The following is an 18186-nucleotide window of genomic DNA, read 5'->3' on the forward strand; positions in this document are numbered from 1 at the left end:
ACTATGCACTGGGGCCCAGAGGGGCCCGTGGGCCGAGGTGACACCGAAGTTTTAGCCCTAACGTGGAAAACAAAACGTCAAGGAGATGTTGGCTCCTGGTTTGGGTTTCGTCGGTAAGAGACCCCAAATGTTTCTGACTGTTGCAGGATTCATGGCATTTCTTGTCACTTGTTGAAACCGAATAAGCTTAGGCAAGTCTGGATGTCTTTCCAAAGCCATCAGGCCTGCAGAGTATTAATTTACATGATGAATTAGCGTTATTAATGGCTGACAGCTTTATTTTCTCCACATACACCTCCCCCCCCGCCAGTATGCCATTTAGTGGGGGCTATCTCATTTTTACTGTGATGCCATGGGCAGCACGTAAATATTCATTTAAAAATGTTTTAATTGGGTTTGGCGTTTAATCTGCAAACTTGATGTTTCCCTACGGAAACAACTGGGTCATTTTCTTTGATTACTTGTATAACAGCAGGGCTTTCATCGCACTCATCTATTTTCAATTCTCAAAGGGGCAGAAAGGATTCAAATACCTGACCCTCCTTGTAACTCAGTGAGAGATGAGCATTTAACTGCCGTAAACACCTTGGCACATCTGCACGGGAGCTACGGCCCCGGCTTTAGCCTCAAGTACTCACAATCGTTTTCTGTCTTGTTACAAAGGAGATGATAAAGAACATTTTGCTTTAGGTATTCAGTACTTCCTGTGGGTTCCCGGCTTGGAGGTTGTCAATCGACTGTTTTCCTGTAAGCACCATGGACTGCACCAAGCACCAAGTAAATGCACGGACTTTGTTGGTCATGGAAAGGATGTTTGCAGACAATGCTTAATCTCTGAATATAGCAACATCCATCTCTAGACAAAAGAAGTCAGTGGTTGTTTAGCAACAGCCTCAGATCTTCATAAGATGGCAAATGAATCGGGCCCTGTCTGATGGAGGCTTTTCCAAGGTAGGTGGAGGAGAACAACTGCTCATAACGTCAGTAGTTGGGAGAAATGGAAGCCATTTGCGAGACTGCTGTTGACGGATCTCATAATCTTGGTCTCTGTTATCAGTTTACAGTAAGTGAGTTTGAGAAGGAGCAGGGCCTCTCCCCTTTTACATGCCTCTGTATTTCCAGTTTGGGTTTGGAGATATGAAAGAGCGTGCTTATTGTTTGGAAAGTCTGCAGGGCTTAGCTCATGATGTTCAAAAGTGAAGAATGATGTGCACAATGCTCAACTAATGCTGCCATCCTGTAGAGAGGGCACCACAAAGGAAGGGGGGGTGGGTTTCAGTAGGGGGGTCAACCCAAGACCTACAGTTCAAATGTTCATACTTGATTTGCCTCCCCTCTCCTTTCTCCCTGCAAAGTTTGAGTTGTTCAGATTTGGGGTTTTAAGCCTGACGCCATTTCTTTGTTTTAAAGTGAAGCTTGAATAAAGAAAGTGATGTGGATGCAGAAGGGAAATGAAAGAGGAGCTAAGTACAGACAGTCAAAAACTGTGAGGCTGAATTGATTCAATCTTTGCAGGTTAGTTTAAGCTGCAGAAATTGGACCAATCAGCAAGTGAACAGACATTCACTTTTGATTCCTGAAATGCAGCCATGTGCCTGCAGTGGCCCAGGCCAGAACCTGGGGGGCGCTAGAGCATGCCTCCCTGCTGGGTTGGAGCAGACCACTTGGGCCAAGGATACCCTGTGAATGGGCATTTGCAGGGGAGGTGCAGAGCATTCTGGGATGCTGGGGAGCTGTGAGTTGACTTGAATCTGGAGGGGATCTGGGACAGAAGTTCCATAAACCGATTTAACCTAAATCAGTTCAGTCTGATACTGCATCCATCTAGGTTTATCTCAGCTAAGTTTCAGCCATTTTGAAAGCAGTTTATGTGCACTGAACTTCTGTTGAGTTACAGATTCGAACCGGTTTCTGATCACATATACTGGTTTATGTGTAATGTCTGTCCCTAGCCAGGGAGGCGCACAGGGGACAGGCAGGAATCCAGGCAGACCGTGGACAAGGGGAATGAATCTCCTAAGACAGGGAAGGATTGAACGGTGATCTAGTTCCAGGGAAGACCAGGCGCTGGCAATTTCTCCTATTTGGCAGGTGGCCCAGGGCAAATAAGGTGCAAAATTGGATGGGAGTATGTGAAAGCAGAGTCAAGGATGCAGGGAGGGGAATGGGAAAGCTTCCACCAGGAGTGCGAAGGGGACAGGACGCCTTATTTAAATCAGGATAAGAGGGTGCAAAGAACAGTCAAGACATGGTTGGATAGCAGAACAAAGACCAGGATCATACGTACGTGCTTTATAGCGCTTAATCGCCTGCAGAAGCAACCTGGCATGGTGGGGGCATTGAATGGATATGGGAGCAGACTGGAACTTTTCAAGTGTTGCTGAATGGTGGACACGACACCTGTGGGGTCCTTTGGCGATCGAGAAGGAAGACCTGTGCTCACATGACCAACAGCTGGTATTGTGTGCGTCAAGACAGGGACTGCTATTAAGTTAGGCTATATATGGGGGTATGTGTATACCCACTCCCCCCTTCATCCTTGCCTCTGATTTCACATACTCCCATCCAATTTTGCACCTCATTTGCCCTGGGCCACCTGCCAAATAGGAGAGAAATGTGGGTCTTAATGACTTTGTTTCTCAGCTGTAACTCAGCCCTGCTCTGAAGCGACTCTGCTTCCTATCCGACCATGGGCAATCCCGTAGGGCACCAATGCGGCATCCATCCTAGCGGGTGCAGGTCCGTTGGAGCCGAATGTATTTTTGCTCCGACCTGGACAGCTTCTGAAATGGAGCTGACCACAGCTTTGTCCTTGGCTGCCCTTGCAGTTAACTCGTGGTCCCTGCCAGCTCAGCTGTGCCCGATGCCAGGGGCTGTTGTCCGCGGCGGGTAATTTAAGAGTTTTCTAACAGCTGGGGAGCATTGTTTACTCTGTTGCTCATCAATAAGAAGGTCCTTCTCTCCAGTTGCATGGCTGAACCGTCCCCCTTTCCTGGCATGCTTCAGACCAGATTATACTGCTGGAATCGCACCCAGATGGCGGTGCCAGGATTCAAACTCGAGGCATTGGAACAAGAAGCCCAGGTGCAGCGGGCATTGATGCGGTTCTGGAGGCAAGCTACGTACCAAGAAGATCGGAGCGTCCTTTGTGTTTGGCTGTCTGTTTGTTTTAATATAGCATGATCTATGCAATGCATAAGAGACGCGCACCATTGAATCGCTTGCTTGATTCAGTGCAACTTCCCATTGCATTTTAATAAGCAAATTAACCTTCCCTTCTATCCACCTGGATAAAATGCAGTTTTACCATGAGAAGGAAAACACACATCCATATCTAAAGCCCATTTAGCAATGTAAAGGCTTTTGCCCTCTTACCCACAGATCCAGCATGTATAGTATATGTCTGCGAGGGAACGTGGTGATTAACATATGAAAACGCTGATAACAGTAGGATTTTTGTGCAGGCAGAGGCTAACGAGATATACTACCATTTTGGTGCCAGTTAGACCCATAACTGCTATTTGTTGCTGGGTTTAGTAACAATTAACCTTTCACATTCTGCATTAGCCATTGCTTTTCTGGTGCAGCTGCTTTTATAACAATATACTTTGCTTCTCTCAACAGAAGCACTAATTTTGGCAGTAGAGTGTCTGTCCCCGAAACCACAGGATATAAAGAAATCGAATAGGGATTCTTAATAATTTATTCTCAGTGCAACATTTTTTTTTAAAGCCATTAAGTTTAAATTTAAAGGATGCTTTGCTTGTTAGAAATAAAAATGAGGTTTCCGCTGTTTTTTGTTAATGTTTCTTTTAAACATATTTAACATGTGTGTTCTCTTCTGTGCTCTCTTGCCAAATCATGCATTCTGGCCGTGCTTGGTAATTGGTACCTCACCAGAGCCGGAAATAACAAACTGACTTAAAATCACAGATGCCTTATTTACCTGCTTGACCGAAGACGAAGGAAAAAAGTTGGGTTAATGATTATGGACCCCAACATCTGCTTACACTGGTTTAAATCCAGAAAAATCCCTTTTTCCTGCTTTTTTCCAAAGCATTATCACATCCGGGTAACTCAGTGGTATTTGGTACTGTATCTGCTTTCTTGAGATGTTTATCACTGGTGTGCTGGGCCATTTTTCTCGTAACAGTGCTCTAGCACTCTCACATGGTACAGATGTTATCCAGGTGTTTTTCTGGCTTGGCTATTTTGTACATGGCCTTACAGTAGTCAGGGTCAGACACAGCCATGGGCAAAGCAGGGCCCGGACAGAAAGGAGGCCCAAAAATGGTGTTGGTGGTTGTTGTTGTTGTTTTTATGATGATGATGATGATGAAGAGGGGCCCAATACTAAAAGTTTGCCCCGGGCTGCCAGGAGTCTAGGTACGGTGCTGACGGTAGTGTAGAATGAGCATGGAAAGACTTGTGAATGACAGATATATCTGAGTTGGGGTAAAATTAGGGTGGCAGATTAATTAGGCTTTTGCTTCAGTTTGTTGCGTTGAATAACGTAGCAAAGGTCTGACATTGCCTGTCCAAACCTAACTTATGTCCTGGTTCTTTAGTGAATCGTCATTTCAGTGTTCGTACCATGTGCCTTGTTGGGGGCAGAAAATGCAAAGCCCAGACTTGCGCAAAGGAAGCTCTACTTGCTCTTCTCTAGTGTAGTCAAGAGCTGGGGTTATAATATAGTTACAAGGCTGGGTTTTGGCCTTAGTTATCCTGGGGTAAATCTAGAGCAATTCCAGCAAGTCCAATAGCGTATAAAGCAAATGCGAGGAGTGAAGAGGACCCTGAGCCTTTGTTCAGAGAGCAGTGTTTGAGGACAGCTTTCCCAGGTCATTCAAAAGCATAAGTGTTTATACGATTGTTGGCTCCGGCTTAGTGGGATTTCTGCTCATCCTCTCTGAACGGGGAGGGACTGGGTACATTTGGCATCCTTTGTGCGTGAAAGGTGGGGTACGCTCTGTCTCAGGACCTTCTGCGTGATGCGGGGGAAAGCAGGTTCTCTTCTTCCAGCCTTGTCAACTGAGCGTTTCGAAGGTTTTGGGACAGTGTTTGAAACCTCTGGATTCCTGAATCAGGGCTAGGCCACGCAGCTATTACAAACACGGCAACCTGATTAGCACCCACGAGCACTAGACTTTGAACCAGCGTTGAGGACATGGACTTTACGCTCGCCTGTGAAGCTGAGGCCGTTCTTATCCACGGTTGTTGGGAAACCGGACTGGTTTAGCAGTTGGCCAAGACAACCGTCATAACTTGCTTGCTGCCTTCTTTCTTTCCCCCATTCTCAATGAAATCGGGACCGTGTATTCTGTAGCTTTGTACCATGACCTGGTCTGTTTGAAAGCTAAAGAGGTAAATCATGAAAGGGGATACTTGTGGGGGGCAGGGGTTGCCTCTTCCTGCCAATTGCAGTAGTTGTGAAATCCTCTTTCCTTGTGACGGTACGAAAAAAATAACTTCCTTGCGGTGTGAAAAACCCGAAGCAAACAGCAGAAGTGCTAGGTGCAGCCACTGAAGGAAAACGGTGTAACCAAATCCCTGAAAAGCACGCACGGCGATAACGTATACCAATGTGGAAAATAAGTGAACAGTGATTTTTTTTTCCCCCCCTTTAATCTCTCTCAGTTAATGTCTGATGTTACAAGTAGACAAGGTGCTTTGGGTAAAGCTGATCTCTTTTATTAGACCAACTCAAATTATGTTGCAGGTAGCAGTTGTCTGCAGCAAACTTTCAGATGGGCGTGTTAAATTCCTGTGCCTCTTTAACCATTTTAATGTATGTCACGCATTCAATCGGAGCTCGGTTTCATTAAGTCCTAGCATCATTATGTTCTGCTTTTTATACATGTATAATTCTTTGGAGGATAATATGCAGGCAAGCTACAGCAAACCATTTCTTTCTTTTTTGTGTGTGTGTGTGTGTGTGGTCACTCTTCAGGATGGGAATCTCAGCTCCTGGAAACAGGGTTTTTGGGAATATTCCTGTGCCCTCTCTGGACTCTGTCTCGACTGCCCGAGCACACCCCGCCTTCCAAAATCGTCATCTGGGGATTTCGATGGCTTATTTTCAGAATCATGCTTGGAGCGGTAAGTGGAATTTTAAGCAGTCGTGTCGCAAAAGAAGCTTATGGCTTTACGTTTTATTAGAGAGGTTAATTCCAAATGCTTAATCTCAGCAGAAAACCCATTTGTTTCCAATAGCCACTATAATATTTATTTATTTTTACGTTCCCTAGCTTAGATTTGTCACTGGATCTGACAAAGAAGGAAGGAGGAAATATCCGGTGTTTTGTTTCACCGAGTCTTTCAGTTCCTTGCTGTTGATTTGTATGAACGAGTAAAGGACTGAGTGGGTGAATATTTTGCCCGTATCACAAATTAAATTGGAGGAAAAAAAGCTTTGACTTGAAAGGTTTAGGCCTTAAAGATACGATCAAGTGAACGTTGAGGTTCGCGGGCATTGTGGTTTAGTAGCCTGGAGGGTGGGAATCCAGACGGTAAGTCCCAAATTCTTTGCCTACCTTAGTAGTTACTTTTGCTCCCCCATGCTAGCAATCAGTTCATCGCTGTGGGAGATCCAAAGAAACTTGGAAGAAAAAGGGAAGAGAATAATAATAATAATAGCAACAATAATAGCACTAATAATAATATAATAGTAGTAATAATAGTAATAGTGATGATATGCTGCTCTCGCTCTTATTATCAGTGTTATGATTGCTGTTGCTTTTGTTAGTAGCATTATTATTAATGCTACTACTAATAATAACAATAACTACAGCACTAAGAATAAGAATAATAGACTGAGCCCAAGAGGGAAATTCAGGATCCACATATTTGTTCAGATTATAAAAGAATCTCACCCCTCCTCCCCAAAACTCAAGTGTGACCGAGTCTGTAATTAAAATTTGGCCAGTAGAAAGTCATTAAGCTCCTTATCCTCTGATTTAAATAAACCTAAGGTCAGCTGTGTTTGCTTTTTGGCCTGATGTTTTGTAAGAAGTATAGCCATTTTAGTAGTGGTGGGTTGCGTGACTGGCACGCTATGTTGGCTTCTGCTTGGGGCACTTACGTTGGATGTTTGCGTAGGTAAATGAGATTTTCTAGCTCAGGGCTTTTCAACCTTTTTAGACTTGAGGCACCTCTTAGTAGACTTGAGACACCCCTTAGAAAATGCCTGGTCTTAGTTTTCACTTGTTTTTTGACTCCAGAAAAATCCTGAAGCAATTCTTCTATTGCAAAGAACTTGGAAAGGCTGCAACAAGGCAGAATATTTTTTTTAACACTATGGATTGCTGTGTGAAATCTTTTTTGGATTTATCTCGTGAATCATGTTTGTCCACTTGTGATCACATGGCCTGGACCTGTGTCACGTTTGAAAGGATGTCAGGGTGCCCCAGGATGCTATGGCACCCTGGTTGAGAATCACTGTCCTAGCTTATGACATTGCAGCAAACTTGGTTGAAAAGAAGTTGCGTGTTTTGCATGCGTGTGTGTGCATGCTACCACTGATCGATCAGCCTTTGCTATATACTTATACCATATTTCTTTCTTTCCCTAGTGTGTTGTTGTGCAATGCTACTGAATTTCATGCATTTTTTTGCACGTGAGGGAAGACAGATTCTGGCAATCTGTTGACTTGAATCCTAATGCATACTGAGAACGGGTGACACAGCTGAACGTAAGGATTCAAAGGTTTGAGTCGTGCTTGTCATTTCTCTGAAGTGCTGTAAAACCCCTGGTTGAAATTTTACCGTAGAAACGTAAACGCCATTGAGCATGCAGGATGATTTCTGCTTTGTGAAATCAATCTGTGTATAGTAGCATAGAGTGGGACCGTATTAAAAGATGGATCAAAATAGACATTGGCTCAGCAGGCAACCTCTGTGCAGCTTTCAAGTCTACCTTATCTCACAACTAAGGCGGCTTGATGTGTGTGTAATCTCCACTGTGCTTTAAAGGATGGAAACTTGGGCTTTTGAGAGAGCTGGCTTTTGTAGATGGAAAGCTTTTGAAGTCTTGTTTGGCACTGCCCGAGATCAGAGGGCGAGACAGCTCGTGTGAGGAGCTCTGTGCTGGCTCGAACAAAGATTGTCAGTACGTCTGCGACAAAGAAGACATTCTGGCTGGGGTGGGGATAGGTAGTTAGATGAAAAAGTGATTGCAGCCTCACAAGATCCACCCCAGGGAGCCTTCCTGTTGGTGATAGATGGGGGGAAAAGTGTTGTTAGAAAGATGACTAACAAAGATGGCCGATAGATAAGGGCCAATTTCTCCTCCTTCCTCTCCCGGTACTTAAAATGCCCAGGCTAGTTGTGGGCTCAAAGCTCGATCTCCGTGGAGCTGCACCTCACCTCCATGAAGCTCATGCAGGCTAGATTTGGTATCCCCAGAGCCGGTGCCCATTGGCTGGCTGTGCCAGACCACTTGTGCCTCTCCTTAAATCATAAGTAGCGCAGACAGAAGTTACAAAAGATTCTGTTTTGAAATGTCTTCACCTGACTCCGCATGCAACGAGGGGTCAGATTTTCACCTGATCCGCCATTTTTGCTCATCCATGCGTTTGTGTTTGGTCATGGCTCTCGACCACTTTCTGTGGCCAGGTGGGGTGAACACCGTCACTTCTGTCTGCACCCAAGCAGAGCAGCCTCATTGGCAGGTAGGCTGATTAGCCCCTTCCCCATGCTAATCAGTGCAGTTGCTCAGCAGCACTAATTGTCCAGGCATTGCACCACGGCAGCTGCTCCTGGTGCAGGAGGGAGCCAGCCTGGATTGTCGTAGCCTGCGGATGGGGCTTGGTATCTTGCAGACCTGGCTGGAGTGGCAGGTAAGAGAGGGTTGTGGGGTAATTTGTAACACTTCCAGCATAACACGTTTTGTACAAAGGTTTCAGTTTGGCTTGACTCGATCCCAGTGACTTCCAGCCACTGGAGACAGTGACCCTTGTGTCAGCAGAGCTGTTCCCTGTTCTTTTTGGGGGACAAACTTGAAGCAAGTTGCAAAATGAAACACTAGTGTAGTGACATTTGTTCCACCCCAAAACGTACTCCAACCCATACAAATCATGGTGGGTTTTCAAGTAGGGGGAAGAGCAAAGAGGCACGATATTGGACTGAAGGTTTCTTAAATGGGTGGTAATCAGCTTTGTTCTCAGGAGACAGACCACGGCTTGCATTCTTGCTTTGCTTTCCATAAGCTTTTAATAAAAAATCTTCTGAGCCTGAAGTCAGTCCTGTGGCATCCTGCTGAGAAAATTCCTATGTAAAGAAGCCCTCAGCACCAGCCAGTTTGCAGGTCAGCCACTTGGTGCAAGTTACTCTGAGTTCGGGAGGAAAAACAAATCATTTCTTAAATTTCTAGCAGTTTACCTACGGGCATTGGGACTTGGTTTCCTGCTAAAACTGAAGCGATCCCAAGTTGTGATTTTTCTGTCGCTGGCATCCAGGACTGCCAGGAATGCAGAAATGGCCATCAAATCAGTTAAATATGTGAAGGGAAGTTGGACTCCTTTGTCCGTGTAACGAGACGCTAGACATGTGAAGTAGCCAGAAAGCAAACCTAATGGACATGCATACATCGGCGTGAGCTTGCCAATTCAGACCTTTGAATCCATCTTGGGATTTTTCTTTCCAAGAAACAAATATGGCTCTCCCTTTTGCTGGGCATGCCATTCACTTGCTAGCTCTGTCGAAGAAGCAGGTGTGAAAACCATCACCTCCTCTCTAAGGCTGCCATTCCAGCCAACAAAACACTGCAGCTTTCCTGTTTTGCATGAGGCTGGATGACTCCATCCTGGTCGAGCAAGAAGCAGAACAATTTTTCAACCCTCCAAACAAGCCTGAAGGCATCTTCATGGATATTCTTAAAACAAACGCACTCAAATTATCCTCTGTTAATTATTTTGTCCCTAATGCACTTAGGGGCTCTGGTGGACCCACCACGCTTGGTGGTTCTGGAGGTCTGGAAAGCACCAAAATACCCTGGGCTAGTTTTGCTTAGAGCCACCGTTTTTAGTGTTTTCTCCTTGACAGGCCATGCATCATGGTGACCTTCCTTTCGGCCAAAGAGGGTTGGACTTAGTTCCCTTTGACAAACACCATTACTGGGCTAAGCATGTTACTCAAGAGATATCTAACATCCCTCTTCTTAGTATGAGCCCCCTGAAATATTTCCATTGACTTCCTGCCCCAAATGTATGCTCGTGATCTTCTTACCCCAACATCACAGAGTACCACGTCAGCCCTTCAGAGCCTGTTATATCATTGCATGGGCTCTCTGCAGCTGGATCGCCAGTATTGCTAGGATGGGACTGAAAGCCATGTCCTAAAAATGCAGTTCTTTAAAGCCAGCTTGTAACCAGCGGTATTGAATAGCTGTTTCCCTTGTTTTAAGGGTCTTTGAACTGAGGCTTAATTTAAAACAAATAAAGCCATACTTTCCCCACTAGGCCAGAAGCTGCTGTAGTGATGGGCTGTTTCGGGTCACATCAGGCACATCACATACCCTTACAAAGAGAGAGTAAGACAGAGAACAAGGAACTGGGTTGCCTGTTCTCAGTGATGACAGAAGAAGGAGCAATGGGCTCAAGTTGCAGCAAGGGAAGTTGAGGTTGGATATTAGGGAAAACTTTCTCACTAGGAGGGTAGCAAAGCAGTGGAGCAGGTTAACTGGAGCAGTTGTGGAGTCTCCATCCTTGGAGGTTTTGAAGACCTGGCTAGACAAAGCCTTGTCTGGGATGGTGTAGTTGGGTCTGGTCCTGCTTGGACCAGGGGGTTGGACTAGATGTAACCTCCTGAGATCCCTGCCAACCGGAATTTTCTATGATTTTGCCTTTGGCTACACAGGTACCATTGGTTCTGTGCCTCTTAGGTAGATGAAGATTACCATGAGGCTGGTCAACGTATTTCTGTCATAATTTATTTTGCAAAGGGTCTTTTTTTTAAATGTTATATGTATGTTTCTTTGGGATACTGAAAACCAACATTTTCCCAGCACTTGCATCTAAAAAATTGAATGTTTCCGAGGGCCTGGTTGCCTTGCTAATGACTTTAGAACCACTTGATTTTAAAAAGTAAAATGTTAGTGTAGATTATCACTATCAGGACCCACAGTCTTCCCTCAGCCAAAACTCCCCGTAAAGTCCCTCAGACTTAAGTTAGAGTGAGGCCTACTGAACCCAGGTCCGTGCTTACACACGCCTTCCATAATTAGTAGAATCTGGGAGAAAAGGTTTGAACCACCTGCTGCAAAAGATGGCTGTGGCCATATAAAACCCCATGATGTCCCTTTTGCTGCTTCATTACTAATATTTTATTGCATGTTGGCTGCATGCAGTAGTTCCAAAGCTGACTGGAAGACTTTGGTGCCCACGCTGGGATTTTCAAAGGAGCCTGTGGCAGTTTGATGACCAAGTTCCCTTGACGTGGAAGCTGTATTTAGGACCTGCCGTTAACTTCTTTGTGAATGCGCGGCTCAACCCCCCAGCTGCCTTTGAGGAGCCTAGATTCAAAGGGGCTGGCTGGTGTGTCTCAGACGGGGGATTCGGAGAAGTTCAAAGCCGCTCTCAGGATTAAATATGGTCTCTAGAACTGGAGTATGGTTTTTACAGTAGTTTCAGGTATTTTAAGCAACCACATGGGAAATAGGGTTGAAGGCTCCGAATCCATGCAAGTTTTATGACAATTTAAATTTCCTGTGCTCTCTTTTATAATCGCAGAATGATAACTATTTCAGTGGCCGGGCAGCATGGTTTACCCATTAGTCTTCCGTGAGCAGGCAGGGTCTCCACTATTAATGTTTCCTACGTGCAGGAACTTGTGCTGGCAGAGCCTTCATGAGACTCTTTGGGCTCCATGGAGCTGCCCCATGACATCAGACGTCATCATCTCATGGCATGCCGGATATCTTCCACCAGGTCAGTCCACTGCATTGCAGGATTAGTCCCAGAAATAGTTATTCTTTTCATTGGTATGGTGCAGCTGGTATGTTTTCATTGCTTTTTGGCTGTGTTGCTAGTGTTTTCTTGCTACAGGGAATCTCATGGTGGCTCTATTTATGTGCGTGTATATATATGTGTATGTAGGTGTGTATGTGTATGTAATATATGTACACACATATAGACATATATATAAATATATACATATATCTGTGTGTGTATATGTGTACACACACATATAGACATATATAAATATATACTTATATTTTATATACTTATATACTTGTATATATACACATGCATAGGTATATACACATTTGTATGTATATGTATGTATAGACACGCATACACATATTTTATATATATACATGCACACCTATATGCACATCTACATACACTCACAGATATGCACACATAAGTAGATATGGATGTATTTATATATATTATGTATGTATGTATGTGTAATAAAGGCCCCTTCAGCCATTGCTGCACACTGGGCAATAATATTTTCCTTATGGTGGAGGATTCTATTGGAAAATCAAAATCCTTCTCAGGAAAAAGTGTTTCCATTGCAGCACAGAGAGACTGAGCATAAACTTAAAGGGGCCAGGAAGACTCTTGGGCTCAGCTCGGTGGAACTCCATGCGAGGGCCTGGAATCCCAAAATTGCAGCGTGCTTGGTGTACATGCCTTCTTTCTAGCCGCGCTCCTGTTTTTAGCTTCATGGTATCAGAAGGTTTCCCCTATCCAGGAGGTGTTCTCTACCTCCTGGTGAAAGGTCATGAAAAGTGGCTTTCAGTCGACATGTCGTTGTGAAGAATGATGATGATTGTGAGGAAGGGGAAGTGCTAAGAAGGCTCTCACACAGTCTTGCCACAGTTTCCTGCAAAAGGCTTATATGCTAAAATGGCTATAACTGTGAGATGGTTAGTGCCCTGCACACACTCACATGTGTGCATGAGTCTATTTACTGCCTGTGTACCCTGTTGCTGTATTTTAGTTGACTATAAGCTGTAGTGTTTCGGAAGATTTGCTCCGCCTTTTAGATGTAAGGCCGTAAAAGGATTGATAGCAGAGAAACTTACCCTGGGAGAAGTATCCCAGTAGAAATTCACTCCATGAAAGCCTCCGAATAGTGTCTTGTGAGCAGCCCCCAGCTCCTTTCCTCCTCTTCACTAGTTTTTTTTTTTTATTTCACTGGCGAGATGTTTCTGCTCAGCCCTGGAATAGGCCCTGTTACATACACTTATATATTCCTGGTGCCAAGAATATAAGCAAATGTTCAGTTTGTGAGAGACTCGCTGCGGACGGAGCTTCCTGTGGTTTCAAACCCTTCCAAGGCCAATCTTGGTACAAGTCTTAGAACTTTTGAGAGCTGCAGTCTCCGAAGAAGTGTGCGTGTTTCCCTGCCACTGCCATTATATGCTGAGTGTGAACCATGAACCTGGCACTGTGCAGTACATGCATGTGAAAATGGTGCATAATATAATTGCACGTCAGTCTAAAGGACAGATGCTTTTTTTTTCCTCAATGGTGCTTAGAAAATGCACCCTTCTCAATTTGCACATTTCTTTACACGGTCCTTACTGCATCTCCCTATTGTCTCTGGTATTGATGCTTTCAGTTCACAATGCAGTCACATATCATGTGGTTTTGCGTTACTGGTTTTTCAAAATGTTTATTACCAATTTTTTTTCCTGATTTTTGCTTTTGAAAGGGGAACCTGGTTCTGTTTGTGCTTTTGCTCTTCCCTGAACAGTGTAATACGTTCAGCGTTCAGAGACACGTTTGCTATAACGCTTAATGGAAAACGCCATGCATTTTAAAAGGCTTTTTTATTGTTGAGTTATCTCTGTGCTATTTCTCATTGTTATCTGGAGAGTAATAACTCTCCAGTTATTTTTAGAGAGAGCTCTCAGCAAAATAGATGTTGCCCCTAGAGTCATTTTCTATGTCTTGGTTGTTGATATAAGTAGCAGGCATCTTCGAGGGAAAGATGGAAAGGTCATTAAAAGAGGGAACTAATCCAAGCAAGTGGAAATCAGTGATTGATGATACCTTTAGCATTTCGGTGCCCAAACACATGTACGTTTCCTTCTTGGCTGGGATAATGAGGCTGACAGGCCCTGTAATGGAAGTTTAACGCGTGAAACCAAAGTTTCCTCTTAGAGCACATGTGCACCTGTTTGAATGCAATCTTTGATTTCTGCACTAATCCAGGCAGGAGCTGAAACATATGCACAAACGTGGAATGAAAGGAGCTTTCCCAGGGGTGGGATTGGAGGAGATTACATGTTACAAAAAATAAAAGTTAGAATTTCCTCTCTGGTTATGCAGATATTCCTCTTACTGACTGATATAACATGTCATCTTCCAAACAAACAGCGTTCCCTCCGGCAGGCTGGGTATTTCTCATCTCGTGATGGATTTCGGATGCGTCATAAGAAGCGTAGGGGGCTTTTTTTTAAACAACCATGTATAGTCGCATCTGTTCCACGAAGCTGGGGTGGGGGATCCTGGCTGAGAGGTGTTTCCTTTTCTACTGTGGGCAAGGGCCTGTGGTTGTGTGGCGTGAGCCATCATGAGGAAAACCTGTGAGAAATGTAATAGTCGGGTTCAGACCCTGAGTATTCGTGCTTACAGGACAGTTAATGGGCTGGGATGAGTGCATGAGAAGGAGCTTGCTTTGCCGGTGGGGTGGTCGGTCGTCACCTTGCAGCTGATAGCTCTACAGAGAGCCCTGAAGAGGAGGGAGAGCTGAGGCAGCAACCCCCCTTTCTATTCCTGCAGGGATTTAGCTAAGCTTGACTCCTTACCCATTCTGCAGTCCTCTTCCCTTCCCCACCTCATGCCCCAAAACTGGCTTTAAGGGAGACCCGGGTGCAACGGACGGTGCCCGCTGGAGCTGAGCTGCTGGGGCCAGGCAGCTGCGCAGAGGTGGCGAGTCCTCGGTTTCCAACAACCCCTTTTCTCTTCCAGTCCATCCTGTTCGCCTGCTTTTCCCGTACCACAGTTCAGGCCCGGCTCCAGTAACCACACGACTCGTGTAAGCACGCATGCGTCTTTCACGCAACGTGACTTGTGTAAGCATGCGACTCATGCATGTGAGCACTTAAGCCACAGACCAAAGCAAATGTCAATGAACCTAGATCCGTGGCAACCTTTTTGTATCAGTAATTGCAAAGAGCAGATAGGCCAGTTTGGTGCAACCTGGGCACCAACTAATCCTGATGGAAGTTGGACCCTTGTAACTTGCTAGCGCTGAGTATCCTGGTTCCTTAGGGTCAGAGCATATGAGCCGCATGCTGTGGTACTTCTTCTAATGACTTCATCCCCCATCTTTAATAGCTTCCTGCAGGAAAAATGCCAATGCTACAACAAGGCTGAGTAACGAGAAAGAGGACCTGGAGTAGATAGTTTTCTGCTTTTTAGAAAAGTTGAGCCATGTGTGGCCCTAAATACATGGAGCTTAGTGTGGCAATGGTGCCTATTTTTACGTAACACTGGAGTACCCTACTAGGACCAATACCAACCTCTGGTTTCTTTACTGTTCGCTCCATCCAGGAAGAGCGGACACACTGACTGCAGATGCTTCTTCAGCCTGATGTAGGGTATTTATACCCGAAAGCTTGCAAAGACAAATCTTTCCAACTATATGAGTCGGTCTAATAAAAGATACCACATTTACCCAAAGAACACACTAGCCTCCTAACAGCCAGCATGTTGACAGCTTCAGAGCTTCTCCTGCATACGTCTGTGGAGCACTCATCTGCTCTCCTGTTTCAGCAATGGAGAGGACATGAACATGAAGCCCCGTGGAGTATCAGAGGTTAAGATGAGCAGCCCCATCCTCACCATCGCATGGTTTTATAGATTCATAGATGTTAGGGGCTGGAAGGGACCTTACAGATCATGCATTTATCCCACAACTCCAGTTTTAAGCCCTTTCTTCTGGTAGTTGCTCAGAAGCTTTCGAAGAGACGAGTTGTGTTTGCAAAGCCTTTGAATGACGAGTCTCAGAAGGGCACCCATGGAGCAGATCTCCATTGAGGTAGCCTGGTTTGTTTGGGAAGGGCCTGTTTGGTGGTTTTATGGAAGACATAGTGCACAGAATTCAAAGTAAAAATTTCAAAAAATCACTCCCTACACAGTTGTGCAAGTGGGTAAGTAATGCACTCTCAGTTTGCTTGCTGGGGTTTGATTGGCAGCAGCTGCTAGGCTGATCTCAAATATTGCCTGCTTTTTAAAAGCATAATTACTTGATTCACTCTACATGTTTGATGTTCCTAACAACCCATTAGCACGGGGTGTAAAGATGGATGCTTCTTAGGAGTCTGCAGCAGCAACAGAATATCAGTCCCTTTGTGTGAGCGAGCAGCTTATTAGGAAACAAGTAATAAAAACAGACATTTATACAATTGATTTGCTGAACGAGCGCTCCGTGACTTGAAGTTTGCATCGGTTTAACGAAGGCTGCCTGTCGCTTTGGCTTCTAAAGCTTGGGAAGATGCAAAGCGGCACAGTGGCTTCCACGTGCACATTAAACAGGTGGTTTGCAGGGATCCGCGTGACCTCCATTGAGTTCAGATCTTTGAAAAGGAACCAGAGATGTTGGTGGCGGGCCAAAAAAAGTAGCTTTTAGTATTAGCGGTGCACTCTCTTCCTCTTTGGCCACTGATATGATCTGTCATTTAAGAAGAACAACAGACAGAACGAAGAAAGTTTTTTAGTCGTTAGTCCTCTATGTGTTGTAAGACTGAGTGCATTCTTGCCCCCCCATGTTGCATTAGGTTTTGAGGTCTCCTAATTATGCCCGTGACTTTTTTTTAACTGTTTATCAGCACTGTGAGAGCTGGTTTCCTGCTGCAGAAGAAAAGAGCACTGAAGGAGCCACTGTTAAGCTGGGACCATACAGCTTACCTTCTGATAACCGGTGCTAAAAGCAGCGTGGACATTTCAGGATCTGTTTATGGCTTGTGTTCATCCTATAAAAATGAGAGGCAGACTCTTAATGCCTTTAGTTTTCCTAGGCTACGTGTGAATGACCCTCAGATCCACTAGGCTCGCACTGGGTTCCTTTGCTTGAAAACCAAGGCAAAAGTTTCTTACTTTTGCATGTCCACGTTGCTGTTGGATGTTAGCAAATACGTGGTACCTGTGCAATTGCAAAGCGCTGACGGTCTCGCTACGACCAGTGCTTTATTTTACATTGATGTTCACTGGTCTGAACTAAAGCCATACTGCTCCTTTCTGGGAGGCGGTTTCTGAGCCTAGTAGCTTGCTTTTTTTAAATGCAACAGGACATTTTTAATAGCTGTGTTTGTCATTCTGTTCCCATCCAAGTGCAGAGCTCTGTAGAGCAAGGAAGGTGTTGGAAACAGTGATCAAGGAGAAGGTTAAATGTCTGTGGATTCCTACCTTCTTTGTTTTTGCAAGCCGGCAGTGTTCGCAGTGAATGGTGATGGGGCACAGATCCATAGGCAGCCCTCTCCTGCTAAATGGGTTGACCGCTAGCATTGAACTGTAATGGACGGATGCACAGCATTGAGGAGTTTGGTCCAAACCTTAGGAGTGTTCAGATTGCAAGAGCTGAGCCAGCAGCACTGTTTCAAGACGTTCTTGGACCTGACCCATAGAAGAGGAGGAAGCCAAGAGCATTTTGCGAGCGAATCCTACAAGAAATAGAGAAATGACCTGCTGTCTCCTTTTATGCCTAGGTTTCTGGACTCTGCAACCCTCCAGGTGAGCTACCAGCCTTGGCAGGCAGCAGATGTGTTGATATGTTTCTTAGCAGAAGCTGCTTTGGAGTATGAGTTCTCTCCAAACGGGCTTGTGAGTTCTCGAAAAGCTGAAGGAAAGGTGCCCACCATGTCAGTTTGCAAGAATAGCGAGCTGTCCGTATTGCAGGAGAAAGCAGGCTTCAGATGTGGTATCGTTTAGAAAGACCTTTCAGCCTTTGGGATGTTCTGGAATTTATTTCTAATGCAAACATTTGAATCATAGAAAATTCGGGTTGCACGGGACCTCAGGAGGTCACATCTAGTCCAACTCCCTGCTCAAGGCAGGACCATCCCCAACAGGATCATCCCAGCCAGGGCTTTGTCAAGCAGGGTCTTAAAAACCTCCAAGGATGGAGAATACACCACCTGTCTCATTGCAGTGATGCAATGAATTCCCTGCTCCCACGTGTTGGGTTCCCAGCATGGACTCACGCTCTATCAAATGCTTTTTTTTTTTTTTTT

General features: G+C 45.0%; 1 protein-coding gene across 1 annotated transcript in view; it reads left to right on the forward strand.

Moving 5' to 3' along the window:
• Positions 1 to 18186, forward strand: part of LMF1 (lipase maturation factor 1) — a gene marked incomplete at its 5' end in the record, with an annotated part of 349511 nt that overhangs the window by 84598 nt on the left and 246727 nt on the right. Inside the window, one exon of the mRNA XM_019512578.1 lies at positions 5951 to 6099. Within this exon, the coding sequence (XP_019368123.1) occupies positions 5951 to 6099 (149 nt within the window). The remainder of the gene's footprint in view (positions 1 to 5950; positions 6100 to 18186) is intronic.

This window comes from Gavialis gangeticus, unplaced genomic scaffold, assembly GCF_001723915.1.
Source record: "Gavialis gangeticus isolate Ggan-Ray unplaced genomic scaffold, GavGan_comp1, whole genome shotgun sequence".
NCBI lineage: Eukaryota > Metazoa > Chordata > Crocodylia > Gavialidae > Gavialis > Gavialis gangeticus.